We start from the raw sequence: 13,554 nt of genomic DNA, 5'->3' as shown, positions 1-13,554 counted from the left end.
GGAAACCAGATTAATCTGAATGGCCAACGCTATAAACTGAGAAAGAAAATAATTATTGGCGCTGAACATCTGAAGTGAAGACTCCGGTAAAGTTATTCGTTTATTAGATGTAAGAAAATTTAATGAAATATAAGCAATTGTACTGACTCTGTAATCTTTGCGATCTTTCACATAGTATACTGTACATGCGCTGCACATCAGCTTAGGGGCCGTCTCAGATTGTCGCACAAGTTCAAGGAACGAAATTCCTTCGTTTAGATCAAAACCCCACCTCCCCTTAAACGAAAGTTCAAGATTGCGAAATGTCTGCAGACGCTTAGCAAATCTGAAAAATTATACTTTTTGTCTTTATAATTTGATAAATGAAATGTTTAGGATACGATGTTACTGTCGGTAAATTGTGTATGGTAGGAAACATAATAGTAATAATAGTATGACACGAACGAGTTGGAAACAGTTACTGTAAAATTTGTTTGTGTGAGTGTGCAGTTTAAGTTCATTTTTACACATAATGTATAGTTTGCAAATTCAACGGAGGTCAACCTCCCCCCAACCTCCCGGTAAACGAACTTCGCGTTTTGAACATATGCGACAATGTGAGGCGGTCCCTTAGATGGTGTCTCGCGAACCGCACGTATAGCGTACATATCATGTGGCTGATTTAAAGCCAAGCAAATCCTCGGCTTTCCTAAAATACAACTGTCATTTGCTCGAGCGTTTTTTTTAAAGGCATCTAAAGCGTGATACGACTTTAATACTTTCATTATGCGAGGTTAAGTGTGCGCTCATTGCCAACCCAATCATATAATTCATATTCGAGTGCTTACTCAACGTGGGCGTTCGTCCTCCTTCCCGCTGAATTTTCAGTTTAATTTTGGAGATTGAAATGGCATTTCTGGATGTAGAAGTTGCCATTTCCGCCGTAGTATAAAAGTATAATTTATTTGAGTATTTACTCAAGCAATTTATGAACAAGTACATCTCAACTGCACGCTACCCCTGCTGTTGGCGTTCTCTCGGCAGAAGTGCCGGGTCGCTGGCACTTTGTAAGGGAGTACCACTTCTCTTCATAGTTAAATAATTTTTATGCAAATAATAATGTGTTTTCAACAGTGCGCATTCACAGAATGAAATGACATGAGGCACTGTTACCGTGGTTTGTAAGCAAACATATGTATCGATGATTTCACACTGTGAGTAACAAGTGGTATAAACTATATATGAAATCAATTTTAAACACAGATGGAACAGATGACATATTTTCTGGGCTTCCAGTACAGAAATGTTTTTTTTCTCTCCTCCTTCTCCCATAGACTCCGATAAACCGCCCTTCTTTATTCATATGGGAACAGACATCTCTGAAATTTGAATTAAAGTGGTGTAACGTTACTGTATGCACCTTCTCTGTCTGACTGTTTGTCTGTCTGTCTGTCCGTCTGTCTGTCTTTCTGTCTGTCTTTCTGTATGTATGTCTGTCTGTCTGTCTCTGTCTGTCTGTCTCTGTCTGTCTGTCTGTGTCTCTATCTCTGTCTCTGTCTGTCTGTCTGTCTGTCTCTGTCTGTCTGTCTGTCTGTCTGTCTGTCTGTCTCTGTCTCTGTGTCTCTCTGTCTCTGTCTCTGTCTCTGTCTCTCTGTCTCTCTCTCTCTCTCTCTCTCTCTCTCTCTCTCTCTCTCTCTCTCTCTCTCTCTCTCTCTCTCTCTCTCTCTCTCTCCTCTCTCTCCTCTCTCTCTCTCTCTCTCTCTCTCTCGTGCAAACCAGTGTCGATGATAGAGGCAGATCTTCGAGGAGCAACGGTAAAAGTTCTATGTAGGATAAAACCTCAATACTTGTAGTTTTTATTTTTTTTGACTGGGGGAATCGATATTAGGAAAGACACTTTCAGTGTACACACTGCCGATCAAAATTCAGCTGACTCTAATGCGCCTACAACTGACCCGACCCAGTTTTGGTATGAAAGAAGTGACTTTTGACCTTTGTTGCAAAGAGGGAGGGTAGCTGCAAACAGCTGTCTTTGCAAAACCAGTGCTTAACATTATACCAAGCGACCAAAAGGTTGGTAGTATAAATCTTTATCGGCAATACATATCAAAATAAACGCTAGCAACAAGAAAATTTTGCTGAGACCAAGACACCCCTACGACCTCCCCACCCCTGGGGACGGACATCTCAACAGCCCTTATGATACCACGAGCGTCTTATCTGATTATCTTATTTGCCTGACAGTCAAAAGAAAGCAGTATGCTCAATTTCAAATGCTAACTTCTCTTTTGTAACAAGTAGAACCACAGGGACACAAGGCATTATCAGTCATAGCAAGAGTGTAAATAATTCATAAATTTATGATTGTGAATACTGTTGATAAGAATTAAATATTTCTGTCATTATTGTATACTTACAAAAGTACCCTACAACACTCGAATCCTAAATGATGATAAGTATTTATGCCAAATTGACGCAGTTGTAGCGCAGACCCTCAAATAACTGTTACAGCAGCAGCATCGCGCAGTTAATTGATGCTCGCTCACAGGACTGCCTCGGCAGACTCTCTGAACGGTGAATAATAGGCAGAGGCAGTACTGATACATAAATGTGCGGACTCAACAATACGGATTCAACAAATAATGATGTAAAATTTGATATTCATGCGATGGAAAAATCTAGAACACGTACAAAGAAGTGAGGAAGTCTATCAGTGGACTTGAAAGATATAACACCAGAAACTAAAGGCCTCACTACCATGATATGTCGAAACAGAGACGAGAATTTTTTTACTTGTCTGTGGCTGAAACCACCTGTTGATCGGGCAGCCCGCAACGCCCTCTACTTCAATGCACCCTATACTTCCGTTTTTATAACTTGCGTGTCTCCAGGACTGTGCATAGGAAAAGTTAATGGGAGAAAACATCGATGACGAATTTTAAGGGACAAATTTGTCATCTTTAGATGATGTTCCAGTGTTTCAATATTGGAAATGTGTATCCTTCACAATATCCCTCAGTGATCAGCGGTCAATAGAGTATGCCATAGCGGCATGGGTGGGGTATTACTTTAACATGGCACAACATGAAAATAGGATTTTATCTATAAAAAAGTAATTGTTAAGACTGGAATTGACCCTAGTGACATGTTCGTAACCATGAGTTATTCCTTGTTTGTCAAAGCCACGATGAGAAATATTGAACTCGACCAAAGAGTCAAAATGAGGAAATGGTAACTTGGTAAGCAGTGCATTTTAAGCTTCTACCCCCCCCCCCCCCCAAACAGAGCCACACTCGTCAATGATAAGAATAAGTTTAGGCCAAACCACGGTGGTGAAAGGATTGTCTCTTATTCTACTCATAATATATTGTTTTGCAATACCAAGGGTGTCCACTTAGTCAAAACATCCCTGTATGTGTATACAGTATAATATTCTTGTTGACATTAACTACAGAGTTCTTTATTTTGTCAACAACAACGACAGAAACATTGCAAATTGCCCATGATGCATTGCACAATGCTTTGTATTTCAACATACTCTTACAAGAAGAAACTGTTTTAATTCTGAAACCACCAAAAAATTGGCCTCTATAAGGTAGAATGCACCTCGGTGACAGATATTCAAACAAAAACTTTTGCAACATTGTTTCGGTCTACCACTTGGGGGGGTTTCATTTGAAGGTCATGGATTACCGGTAACTAAAGTTTTCACATGCTTATTTTTCTGAAAATCTAATTTTCAATTTTCTTGCAGATTAAACATTGGAATGAAGGCCATTTTGAATTTCAAGAGTTGGTAACTATTGGGCAAATTTGTTTATCCAGTCCAGAATTTGGTGTGGTGAAATGGAATAATTTAAAGTTGGCTTACGAAAAGTTTGAGCAAAAGTTAATCTTTCAATTTTGAGGTGCGATATAATAATAAAACTGAATTAGAACATTGAATATGAAGTGTTTTGACTGAGTTGTGCGAAAGTATAATTGGGTTTTCGATTATTGTCGGTGTGAAGGGTAGAGTGAAAGATCCGGGGGAACGTAGAGAGCGCCCTCAAGCGACGGATCTTTCAGTCTATTGGATGGAGTGAATTTTCAAATCTACTGGTGTTCTAGTATGCTCATACCACGAGCAATCAAGGCACAAGATCACATGGGAATATATTATTCACAACTTTTAATACAGTAATTCATACAAAATTTGTGTTCAAAGCAAAAGTATGTACACATCGATGCAACCTGTTTACAGCTACAGTGTTTAAGTACAGATTCAACTCCCTGTTAAACGACATCCTGACCGTGTATGGTCGCGGCAACCACATATGGTAGTGGCAACCAAAATTAAGAATTTTAATATACAAGTGGTTTTTTTTTAGCTGCATCTCCAATAGATTACAGGCAGAGCAAAAGTGGTACAAGCTAATGGCTTCAATGGTGTGTGGCATACACAGATCATGTAAAACAGGCACATAGCCTCATGCGGACTAATAACTTCCCGCAAATGTTCATTTCAATTTGTTCATTTCACTTTTTTCAATATGGCTGCCTATTCGAGTTTGGGATCACAAGAATCAATTTTTGAGCATAATGTTGACCGCTCAATAAACTGCGCTGGTATGCTTGCACAAAATCAGATGAAACAGAGGATTTTTAACCAGTTGTCAGCGGAAAGTAGAACAAAAAAACTTCAACAACAACATGCTTTATCACAAATCAGTGACCTTAAAGGAAATTCAACCCACAAAACAGGTTCAGACTATGTTGGACGGCTGCATAAATTAAGAAAAGCCTCGATGGGGAAACAATGATAGGGAAGTGAATTGTATTTTACAAACTACAAATATTCAATATTAGAAATTTAATATATACAATGTACAGTCTGATTGGAGAAAATATCTATGTAACCATTTTGATATTTTAACGATAAAATATTGTGACTATGGATGAAATGTGAGTCGAAACAATTAGTGCATGGGCATATGAGAAAATGTGAAATCACATATTCTGAGAAGGAAAATTGGTAATTACGGCCTCTCGGCTATATTTGCTCATAAGATTTCTTTACATCTAATGCGGTATTTTGGGGTAAAAAAGAAACAATACAACATTTACTTATCAAAAGGCCTCTCTGACTGGCAGTCAACTGGGTTTTAATTCATTATTTGTAATTTGGCCTTTGCTTACAGAGTTCATGGGAAGAGAGACACTCAAGGCCTCACTTTGGTTCCATCCCATAATATCCCTCGGTTCCATCCCATAATATCCTGAAAATATGCATTAAAATATGCAGAGTCATGTGGGATTTTTACTTTTTTTGGTGTAACATCAACTTGTTGGCTTGAGGTCCGAAATTATTCTTCTTGTGCATCTGCCTCTGCTGGCTCCTCCGTTTCCTCTTTCGGCCCCTCTTCAGCGGCGCCCTCAGCTTCCTCAGTACCGCTTCAGCCTGTAGGGTAAAAAAAATCGATACAGCGATTCTGGTTAGTGTAGAAACAAAAGCTCCCATTTTGGCGTGTGAAGAAACCAAAAGCAGTGAAAAAGTTAACCCAGCAAAGTTTCCTAAAACGTATGATTTCTGTACAGTTTGTGTGTCTACACTGAAGTAAAGATCAGATCTCCCTGCGAACATTATAAACATTGCTTTCTGATTCTTTGCCTGTTCTTTCACAACTCATGTCAAACAGCTCCTTTGAAGGACCAAAATCATTATCTGAAACTTTGCCTGGAAAATTGCCTTTTCACTCTTTATTCTTGACAGAAAGCTGCAAATGAAGGATATTTTTATCAGCATAAAAAATTACAGTAGCTTTTAAAATGGTGTTTGTCTTAAAATAGCCCATGGCAAACATGTCAGTATTACTCTTACTGCTTGAAGCTGTAAGTAAGTATTTCTAAGGTTATTATTTACGCAATGCAAGATGTGAGGTACATGAATATTCAATGCTGATAAAGATTCAATTAGCATAAAATTTCAATACCGTAACAATGCTCATTTATATAATTTGCATAAATGAATACTAATATACGGTACCTCGCATCTTGCATTAATAGTTATTATTTCATGACATTAACTGAGGTACCCTGACATGGTCTGGATGAAATAATAAGCACAAAATGAAAAGCTGTGAGCTGGTGATTTCTCAGCAGTCAAGATACAAAGTTATTTAGCGACAAATTTAGCTTCTCTATGGGGTACAGAATCTTATGGCCAATGGAGTGTGACATGAAGGTATTAACTAGGCGTCGAGGTCAGCGGTTGGTGAACATCAATTAATGTCATGAGTTTAGGATTGTCGCATTTAATATAGCTGTACTAAATTTACGTGGCAAATCTTACGCTACTGCCTGCCATAGCATAATATAGCCATTGAGTTCTTTGTTGTACAAGTGCAAATGAGAAAATGGACAGACTAGCCTTGTGAGTTGACGGCCTTTCATCTTTATCATTGATTTTTAGTTGATTTGAGTTATACTGTAACAGTGTCTTGTGAAAACTTATTGTTTCTTGCTCAACCTTGCCAGATTTATCAATTTGAATGTTGGACTCCGACAACAAAGAACTTAATAACTATTCTGATTGGCTGACCATTATGAAATGTGCTGAAAGAGAGGCACACGAGAGACATTCTTGCAAACAAGTGTTGCATTTTGTCATGTAGAGTTTGACAGTGGTGTATGTGTTTGAAGTGCGATCTCCTGTAGAAGAAAGAAAGAGCCAGGCAGTCCTTCCAACTGGAATTAAAAATACTGATAAGCAATGAAACCCTCTAGTCATCCCTGTTACCGCTCAGCCTTGGAATGGTCCATTATTTGACTGTACCTGGAACATTCCATGTTGCAAAAGCATTGAGGGGTGAAGATGGGTGAGGTGCCTAAAAGCGAGGGGCAGTATGGCTTGCGCACTGAACAGCCACCCCTAGCATGAGAGTGACCACGGCAACTGCGGTGCAAGGAAAAAAACCCACACGCTCGGCAGTGAAGGTGCAGTGAAATATTTTTTTTTTATCCGTGATGTTTTCAAACCGTTACTCACTGCTTGTGGTTGGGACGGCGCTCGCCCCTCACCGTCAGACGGGTGATCATGATCGCGATCGGCCTCCTCTCCTTCAGTTTCATCTTCGTCCTACCAAAACAACTCACACGTTAATCTGAGAATTCCCACACAGCCAACACAGTGTCTTACACCCAGAAATTTAACATGTTGAATACTACCAACCTAAACTATACTGTACTCCTTGATGTCCACAAACATGTACACTGTATGTCTTTGCAATGCTATTCAGGTCCTCAGTTAAATTTCCGGGTGTAAGGTCTAGTATTAGTTACCCCATTATTTAACCTACTCACCCCCATGCATCCCTGTACATTGTAACATTCTTTTATTACATCAACACGACAGACCAAACCACAGGGAAAAGTGGGGGTGAAGAGGTCAAATACACCTCCACCTTGGTAAATAAAGTCAAGAAAACCTGCATACCTCTGTTTTCTCGGCTTCTTCAGCCGGTTTTTCTCCTTCAGCTGCTGCTGCTGCTGCAGGCTGCTCTTCGGACTTGAGTTGTTGATCAGCGAGAGCCTTGGCGGCCTCGGCAGCGTCCTGGGCCAACTGGTCGTGGTCTGTGTAGGCCTCCATCCTCTGTTTGACGACCTCCCTGATGATTGCTGTAATGTCAAGGATGTGCGAGGAAAATATTAAATCATGCGTAAATTTGGAAGATGTGAATTCTTGAGTCCCCTCAATGATAGGAAATTCTTTTCATTCATACTTTGTTTGATACAAGACTGTTTATTCCTGTTCTATGTCTTGTCCACACTTCAATGGTAATACAGGTATACGGCTTCCGCCACTCAAACAACTCTACTCCTCAAATAATCATGACACATGAAATTATAATTTGCAAGACTGTAATCCACGACATCAAAACTCACATCAAAGTTCATGATTTGTTGATAACAAACATATAAAACTCTTAACTTACAATCAAGAACAGTCCTGGAGAGCACTGATTTCCGATCTTCTTCTCAACCTCATCCATAAGCCAGGGCATGAAACCCATCTCAACATCTCTCTCCACTGGATCGAAGAAATATCCGTTGTCGTTGAGCGTGCCGAACACCGACGGCACCAGATCTGCGAGGTAGGCCTGGGCAAACGCCCGTGCAGCAATCTTCTCTGCTGTTTCCCTTTCCTTCTTCAGCACCTCTCTCTGTTGTTTCATTCGACGTTCCTATAGGGCAAGAAAATGAGGCACTGCTACATAACACATTTTACTTTTAACCTTGTCACCCCCAATTCCCTGTAAATGGGTCCACAACAACATTGATAACAATGGGTTTGGGTCAAACCATGATGGTGAAAGGGTTAAACTGACCGATCAACTCCTACTTTATTGCTTCTTTGAACAAAATTTGGTGTTGAAATTGAAGTAGTAAACATAAAAGATACAGGAGAGTCATTTTTTTCACAAACATTCCAACTTTCAGTTTCACTTTTGTCTTTTTCTTTGCCAATCTGGGCAAAGTCGTCAAATAACAAATCTGAAAGACAGCTAAACATCTCATTTGTAATCGATTTACATGAGGTAGATGTTGCTGTACCCTTTTCCACAGGAAATAACAAAATGGAACATGCTCCATGTTTTTCAAAATGACGAGTAGTGCTAATGAAATTTGTACTTGCTCTCATGTCACAATTTAACTCTTTTGTTTTGGTATTAACATATGAACAGGCTGTCAATTAAACAGACCGGGGTGGATGATCCACTCTTAATCTCTCATGGGGGAACCTTGACACGTCTACTAACCTTTTCTTCTCTGTGCCTCCTCTCCTGTTCTTCAAGTCTCTGTGTTTCTACAAGTTCAGCATTGCGTAGCTCTTCGAAGGCACGTTGTTGAGATTGGAGGTTGGCCAGCTCTTCCTCTTCCATCACTTCCAACAGCGCCTGCTCAACGGTCTTGCCTACTAGCACTTCAAGGATGGGCTTGACTTCAATGTCAAAGTCAAAGAGCTGCCATGTGAAGAAAGAGCAAAAAAAAACTTTTCAAAATCTCGTCTTTTTCTCCCCATATGATTAAATAAATTTTGATTTATGCTGAATGAGTGAACGTTTTTGTTGACATAAAACATTGTTTTGCATTCATAGTATTATTGGAATTAAGTTACGACACAGTGACCAGAAATGAGCACAAACATGTGAACTTTATTTGTTGCTACGACCAAGTGCCAATAAAATATGCATGTTATGTCAAGACATGTTTTTTTGTCTTGGTACTTGTCACAGGTACTTTCAAATCAGACACGAAAGTCTTTGAAAGAAACACTTGAAGATAATATGTCTGACTTGAAGTTTCACTTGCATACTTTTCTCTTCCCTTAATAACAGTTATCCTGGCATTATTAAAAATGTTCTACTTTTCTTGAAGGGGAGATATTTATCAAATAAAGTGAAACTAATAACACCTTTATGTTAACACACCATTTCTTCCTTAGACTTTGAAGCAATGTCTCTACAAATCAACTCTAATATCTAAATTTATTGTGCCATAAACGCAAAATCCTAGGGTCTATGATTCCATGTAAAATTGGATGTGTGCCGGCTGACATACAAGTAGGCGAGTAGGGGCTGGGAAGGACTCACCTCTCCTTCTAAGATTTGTGTTGCCACATCTTGGCCAGTCTTGGCCGGCACAAAAAGTGGCGTCGGAGGTCTGTCGAGGAAAGCGTCTGTTTGACACTCAACGTCGGCTTCTTCAACCCGGTCGCTGAGCTCCTCCAGGTAAAGTTCTGTTTGCACATCGATGTGTTTGCGACCTTCCACGGGTTCCGGTGACCTTGGGCGAAGCTGATCCTTGGCTCGTTTTCTGGCCACTGCTCTCCTCCTCGCTTCCTGCTGCCTTGGATTTCGATGGGATCTGGCTGGGCATTCTGTGCAATGGAATAAGCAAGTGAATCAGTGCCGTCACTGAAGGGCAATACACGACTGGTTCATTTATGATTTTTTTACGCATATTCAGACTTTTTGCCCCTGGAACTTTCAAGTTTTTCTCTGACTGACTAAGAATAACGATTGAGTGTCACTGAGCAATTTTTTTTAATTTGAAAGCCATTACCTAAATAACTAGTACTTGGAATTCAATATGGCAACCATTCTCTATGTCAACTCAGTGAAAACATTTTCTTTTAATTCTGAACAAACAAGGTGGTGACAAACTTAAATGCATTTTCATGTTTCAAAGTGAGAACACACATTCTTGCAATCAAGTCCAGAATTATAAGAATTTTGAGTCCAAACGTATTCTGCCATTATGCTGCTAAGTGACATGCTCAAAGTGCCTCTCAGAGAACAACTTTATACAGTAATAGTACATGTAACCTATAATTTAGTAACTCAAAAATGTATTTATGAAATATTTGATGTATTTCATCGATTCGGCAGAAAATTTGACTTTTACAACCAAAGGAAAACCAGCTCTCTGACATTCCATTACAACTTGAAGTAATACTACTTTTAATGGAGGAAAAGTAAAATGTTTTCGCCTAGGAATTCTCTATCTTTATCTATTTATATTAGGCATGTAATTATCAATTACTATACTTACAGCTGGTAACGTATGTTGGGCATATGTGTTACCTCGCACGATACGTCTGTCATACATGATGTTACCGTACGGCTGTGAGGGGTCATTTCTGTAGGAACGAGCCAGAAACACTGAGTATGAGAACTACAAGATATTCCAAAGCCTACATTACTACCGAAAAAAACATACAGACATACAGATGCCGCCGACCAACATACCAAATGTGTGAGCTAACAAGATAACAGAACAAGTTGCGTTTTTCACATGCACACATACATGTACATTTTTAGTATGCAATAGGCGCACTCTCACTTTTAGCGATCGTTGGGATCAATTACGGTAACTGTTTCTGAGAACAGCATAACAAAATGTCTTGACCCTGCCCTCAAAAATAAATAAACAAACATATAAATGTGTAATTAATAAACAAATAACCAATTAAAGGAGTATAAATATACAGGATGAACACACAGTAACCATTGATATTGAACTTGTACTTCCAAATCAGCTAGCATTGGTGACGTAGATACAGTGGACTGGAGTTTGGCATGATACATGTACCTCCATGATTCGATTGTACGATCTTTCTGTGCACAACGGCTGTACCGACATGTGTAAACCAAGTTTGAACTACAGACCCTCAAGAAAAACTTTTCTGAAAGGCCTATATCAGAACAAGATTTGACACACTTTGATTAAGGGACGGTAGTTTTGAAGACTTTAAAATACGTTTCGGTATTGACCGCAATTACGGAACGGCAACAACTGAAACCGAATCCTTCCGAGTTCATTAGTGTCATTGGGCTGCGTACGAAAGTGTGACTGGAGTCTCGTCGTCGACAGTTCAGACTTTAAGCGACTGAGCCAAATACACACAACGACATTCGTGTCTTTAATTATTAACCCGATCTTCGATGATTTTTTTCAATCTAAATATGTAGCTTCTGGTAGTACAAGTTCAACCTGGTACACGGAGTAAAGGACAGCCGGCGGTGTGACTCCATGGAAAGCCGTTGTAAACAAACAGAGAATAGAACTGTAACTACGTGTTTTAAGGCATGGTGGCAGAATTTCTATGGGATTTCCGGTTGGAGAAAAGTTAATCTAACTCATATAAATCAAGCTGAACTCAATATAAATAAAATGATTTCTTGATGATACAGAAATTGTTACATTAATATAGCCCAGAAGTTGCAATATTAAAGAACTGACTCGAAGAGAGGTCGAATAAATTAGATTATACATTGTGGTATGTCAATTGTTATTTCACTCGGCGAAATCTATCGCCACACAACTATGCCACGAAAGGATTCGTCTCTAAATGGGCGATATTATTGAAGAATACCTCATAAGATTACAAACGGTGATGGAAAACACCAGAATACGACAGCATTTTACTCACTGTTGTACAATCGGTTCCCTGTATTTCTTTCTCTGTGGAACAGCTCGTGGTTGACTAGCGAACGTGTACGTTCCGCTCTTCTGTTGTGGTAGCACAGTTGTCATTTTGACAAGTTTAAGAAAGTCCCTTTATATGGAGTCAGTAATTTTCGACAAAACTGTGGTATCAGTCCAGGTTCTAAGCCAGAGATGATCAAATTAAAACTGTAAACCTAGTTGACTACACAGTGACACACTCTCGAACGACTTCAATATGGCGAGGAGTGTTTCCCGTGCACTTCGATGGACTATTTGCAAAGACTTGGGGTCAGTTATTAGTCCGCGCCTTCAACTACCTTAGTCTCATTGGTAGTTTATGAGTTTTTATTCTTATTCCTACGATTTAATAGATTAGATAAATAAAAAGTACTACAATTACTTTGAAAAATTTGCGATTCTGCACAAATTATACACCGATACGCACTTCATTTATGGCGGAGGAATATAACTGTTCATTATCACTGAGTGCTACGGTGTAAATATTGAGGGCAATGGTTGCCCTTAGATACAAACATACCTGGTCTCGCAATTGGCGAGACTTTTCGAGAGTTCATTCAAGACTGAGTCTTAGCCGGAGGCGGCGTAGCCAAATCCGGACATCTCGCCATACTCGTAGAGCTGGGTACGGATCATATTAACTGAGCTGTATATGGTGCGCATTTCCCCAAGTCTGCGGTCATATCTCTACAGTCATACCAAAACAGAATAAATTTGGAAAATAAACTTTTGTCGACTGTCGCGTAATACAGTAGGCTGTTGCGTAGATCGTGGAGTCGACGCGTTGTCGGCCTTGGCCATGAGTAACTTCAGTAAGTGTTGCCGAGAAAAGCCAAGCGACTCGGGGCCAGTCTGGTTCAATGTATGTGTAGTCTAAGCTTACATAAGGCGTGCCATAGACAGCTTTCATCAAGTATTCAACCATGCAGTCGAACCTGTTTCACAAGTGAGCCACTCACCATGTGACTAGTATTTTCAAATGCGCAAAATCATGAAAAATTGAAAACTTTTTCAATGTCAGTGTGACAAATCATAATAGAATGATCCCCAGCAAGTTCAAAAGAAACAGAGATATTTTCAGTTATTTTCGTGCTATTTGGTGAGGAAACGCATGAAAATGGTGAACTTTTGTTTGACATGTGCTACCATGCCCAAATATGAACTTGAAACATTCCAGTGAGTATGGTGTTTCAACCAATTACAATGAACCGTTTTTATTAATTATTGTGTTTTTTGTTTGTTTTATTCGATTGTTTCTGTAGTTTTTGTTTGACTATTGTGTAGCTACACTTAGTCTGCCGATTCAGGTTTTCAAGATCTCAAATGTTTTCAACATAACTTGAGTGTTTTTCACATGATTGCAGGATGTTCAAGTCAAAACCTTTGTCGCCTACCGTTCCCTTGCAGCCAGAACTCTTGCCCTAGTGCTGTTCAAGTCGAAATGCGAATTTCTGAGATGGGCAGAAATTCTACCTTGCGTTTGTTTCGTCCTATGTTCACATAGCAAAAAGCACACCAAATTACTAATGCGTTTATCTGGCTCGCTCTCACATAGGTATGTCATGT

General features: G+C 39.5%; 2 protein-coding genes across 2 annotated transcripts in view; one reads left to right on the top strand and one right to left on the bottom strand.

Annotated features, from left to right (window-relative positions):
* The window catches only part of LOC139142439 (BMP-binding endothelial regulator protein-like), a 279,806-nt gene that overhangs the window by 131,042 nt on the left and 135,210 nt on the right, over positions 1 to 13,554 (top strand). The window lies entirely within an intron of this gene.
* On the bottom strand, positions 4,136 to 12,243 carry LOC139142433 (radial spoke head protein 3 homolog B-like). The gene is given in 9 exon segments (XM_070712364.1): positions 4,136 to 7,096; positions 7,454 to 7,635; positions 7,953 to 7,985; positions 7,988 to 8,201; positions 8,778 to 8,981; positions 9,612 to 9,871; positions 9,874 to 9,898; positions 10,573 to 10,660; positions 11,954 to 12,243. Coding segments are annotated over 9 exon segments (1,317 nt in total). The 5' UTR covers positions 12,058 to 12,243; the 3' UTR covers positions 4,136 to 6,889.

This window comes from Ptychodera flava, chromosome 10 (genome assembly GCF_041260155.1).
Source record: "Ptychodera flava strain L36383 chromosome 10, AS_Pfla_20210202, whole genome shotgun sequence".
Lineage (NCBI taxonomy): Eukaryota > Metazoa > Hemichordata > Enteropneusta > Ptychoderidae > Ptychodera > Ptychodera flava.
This window is presented reverse-complemented; position numbering and strand designations above follow the sequence as displayed.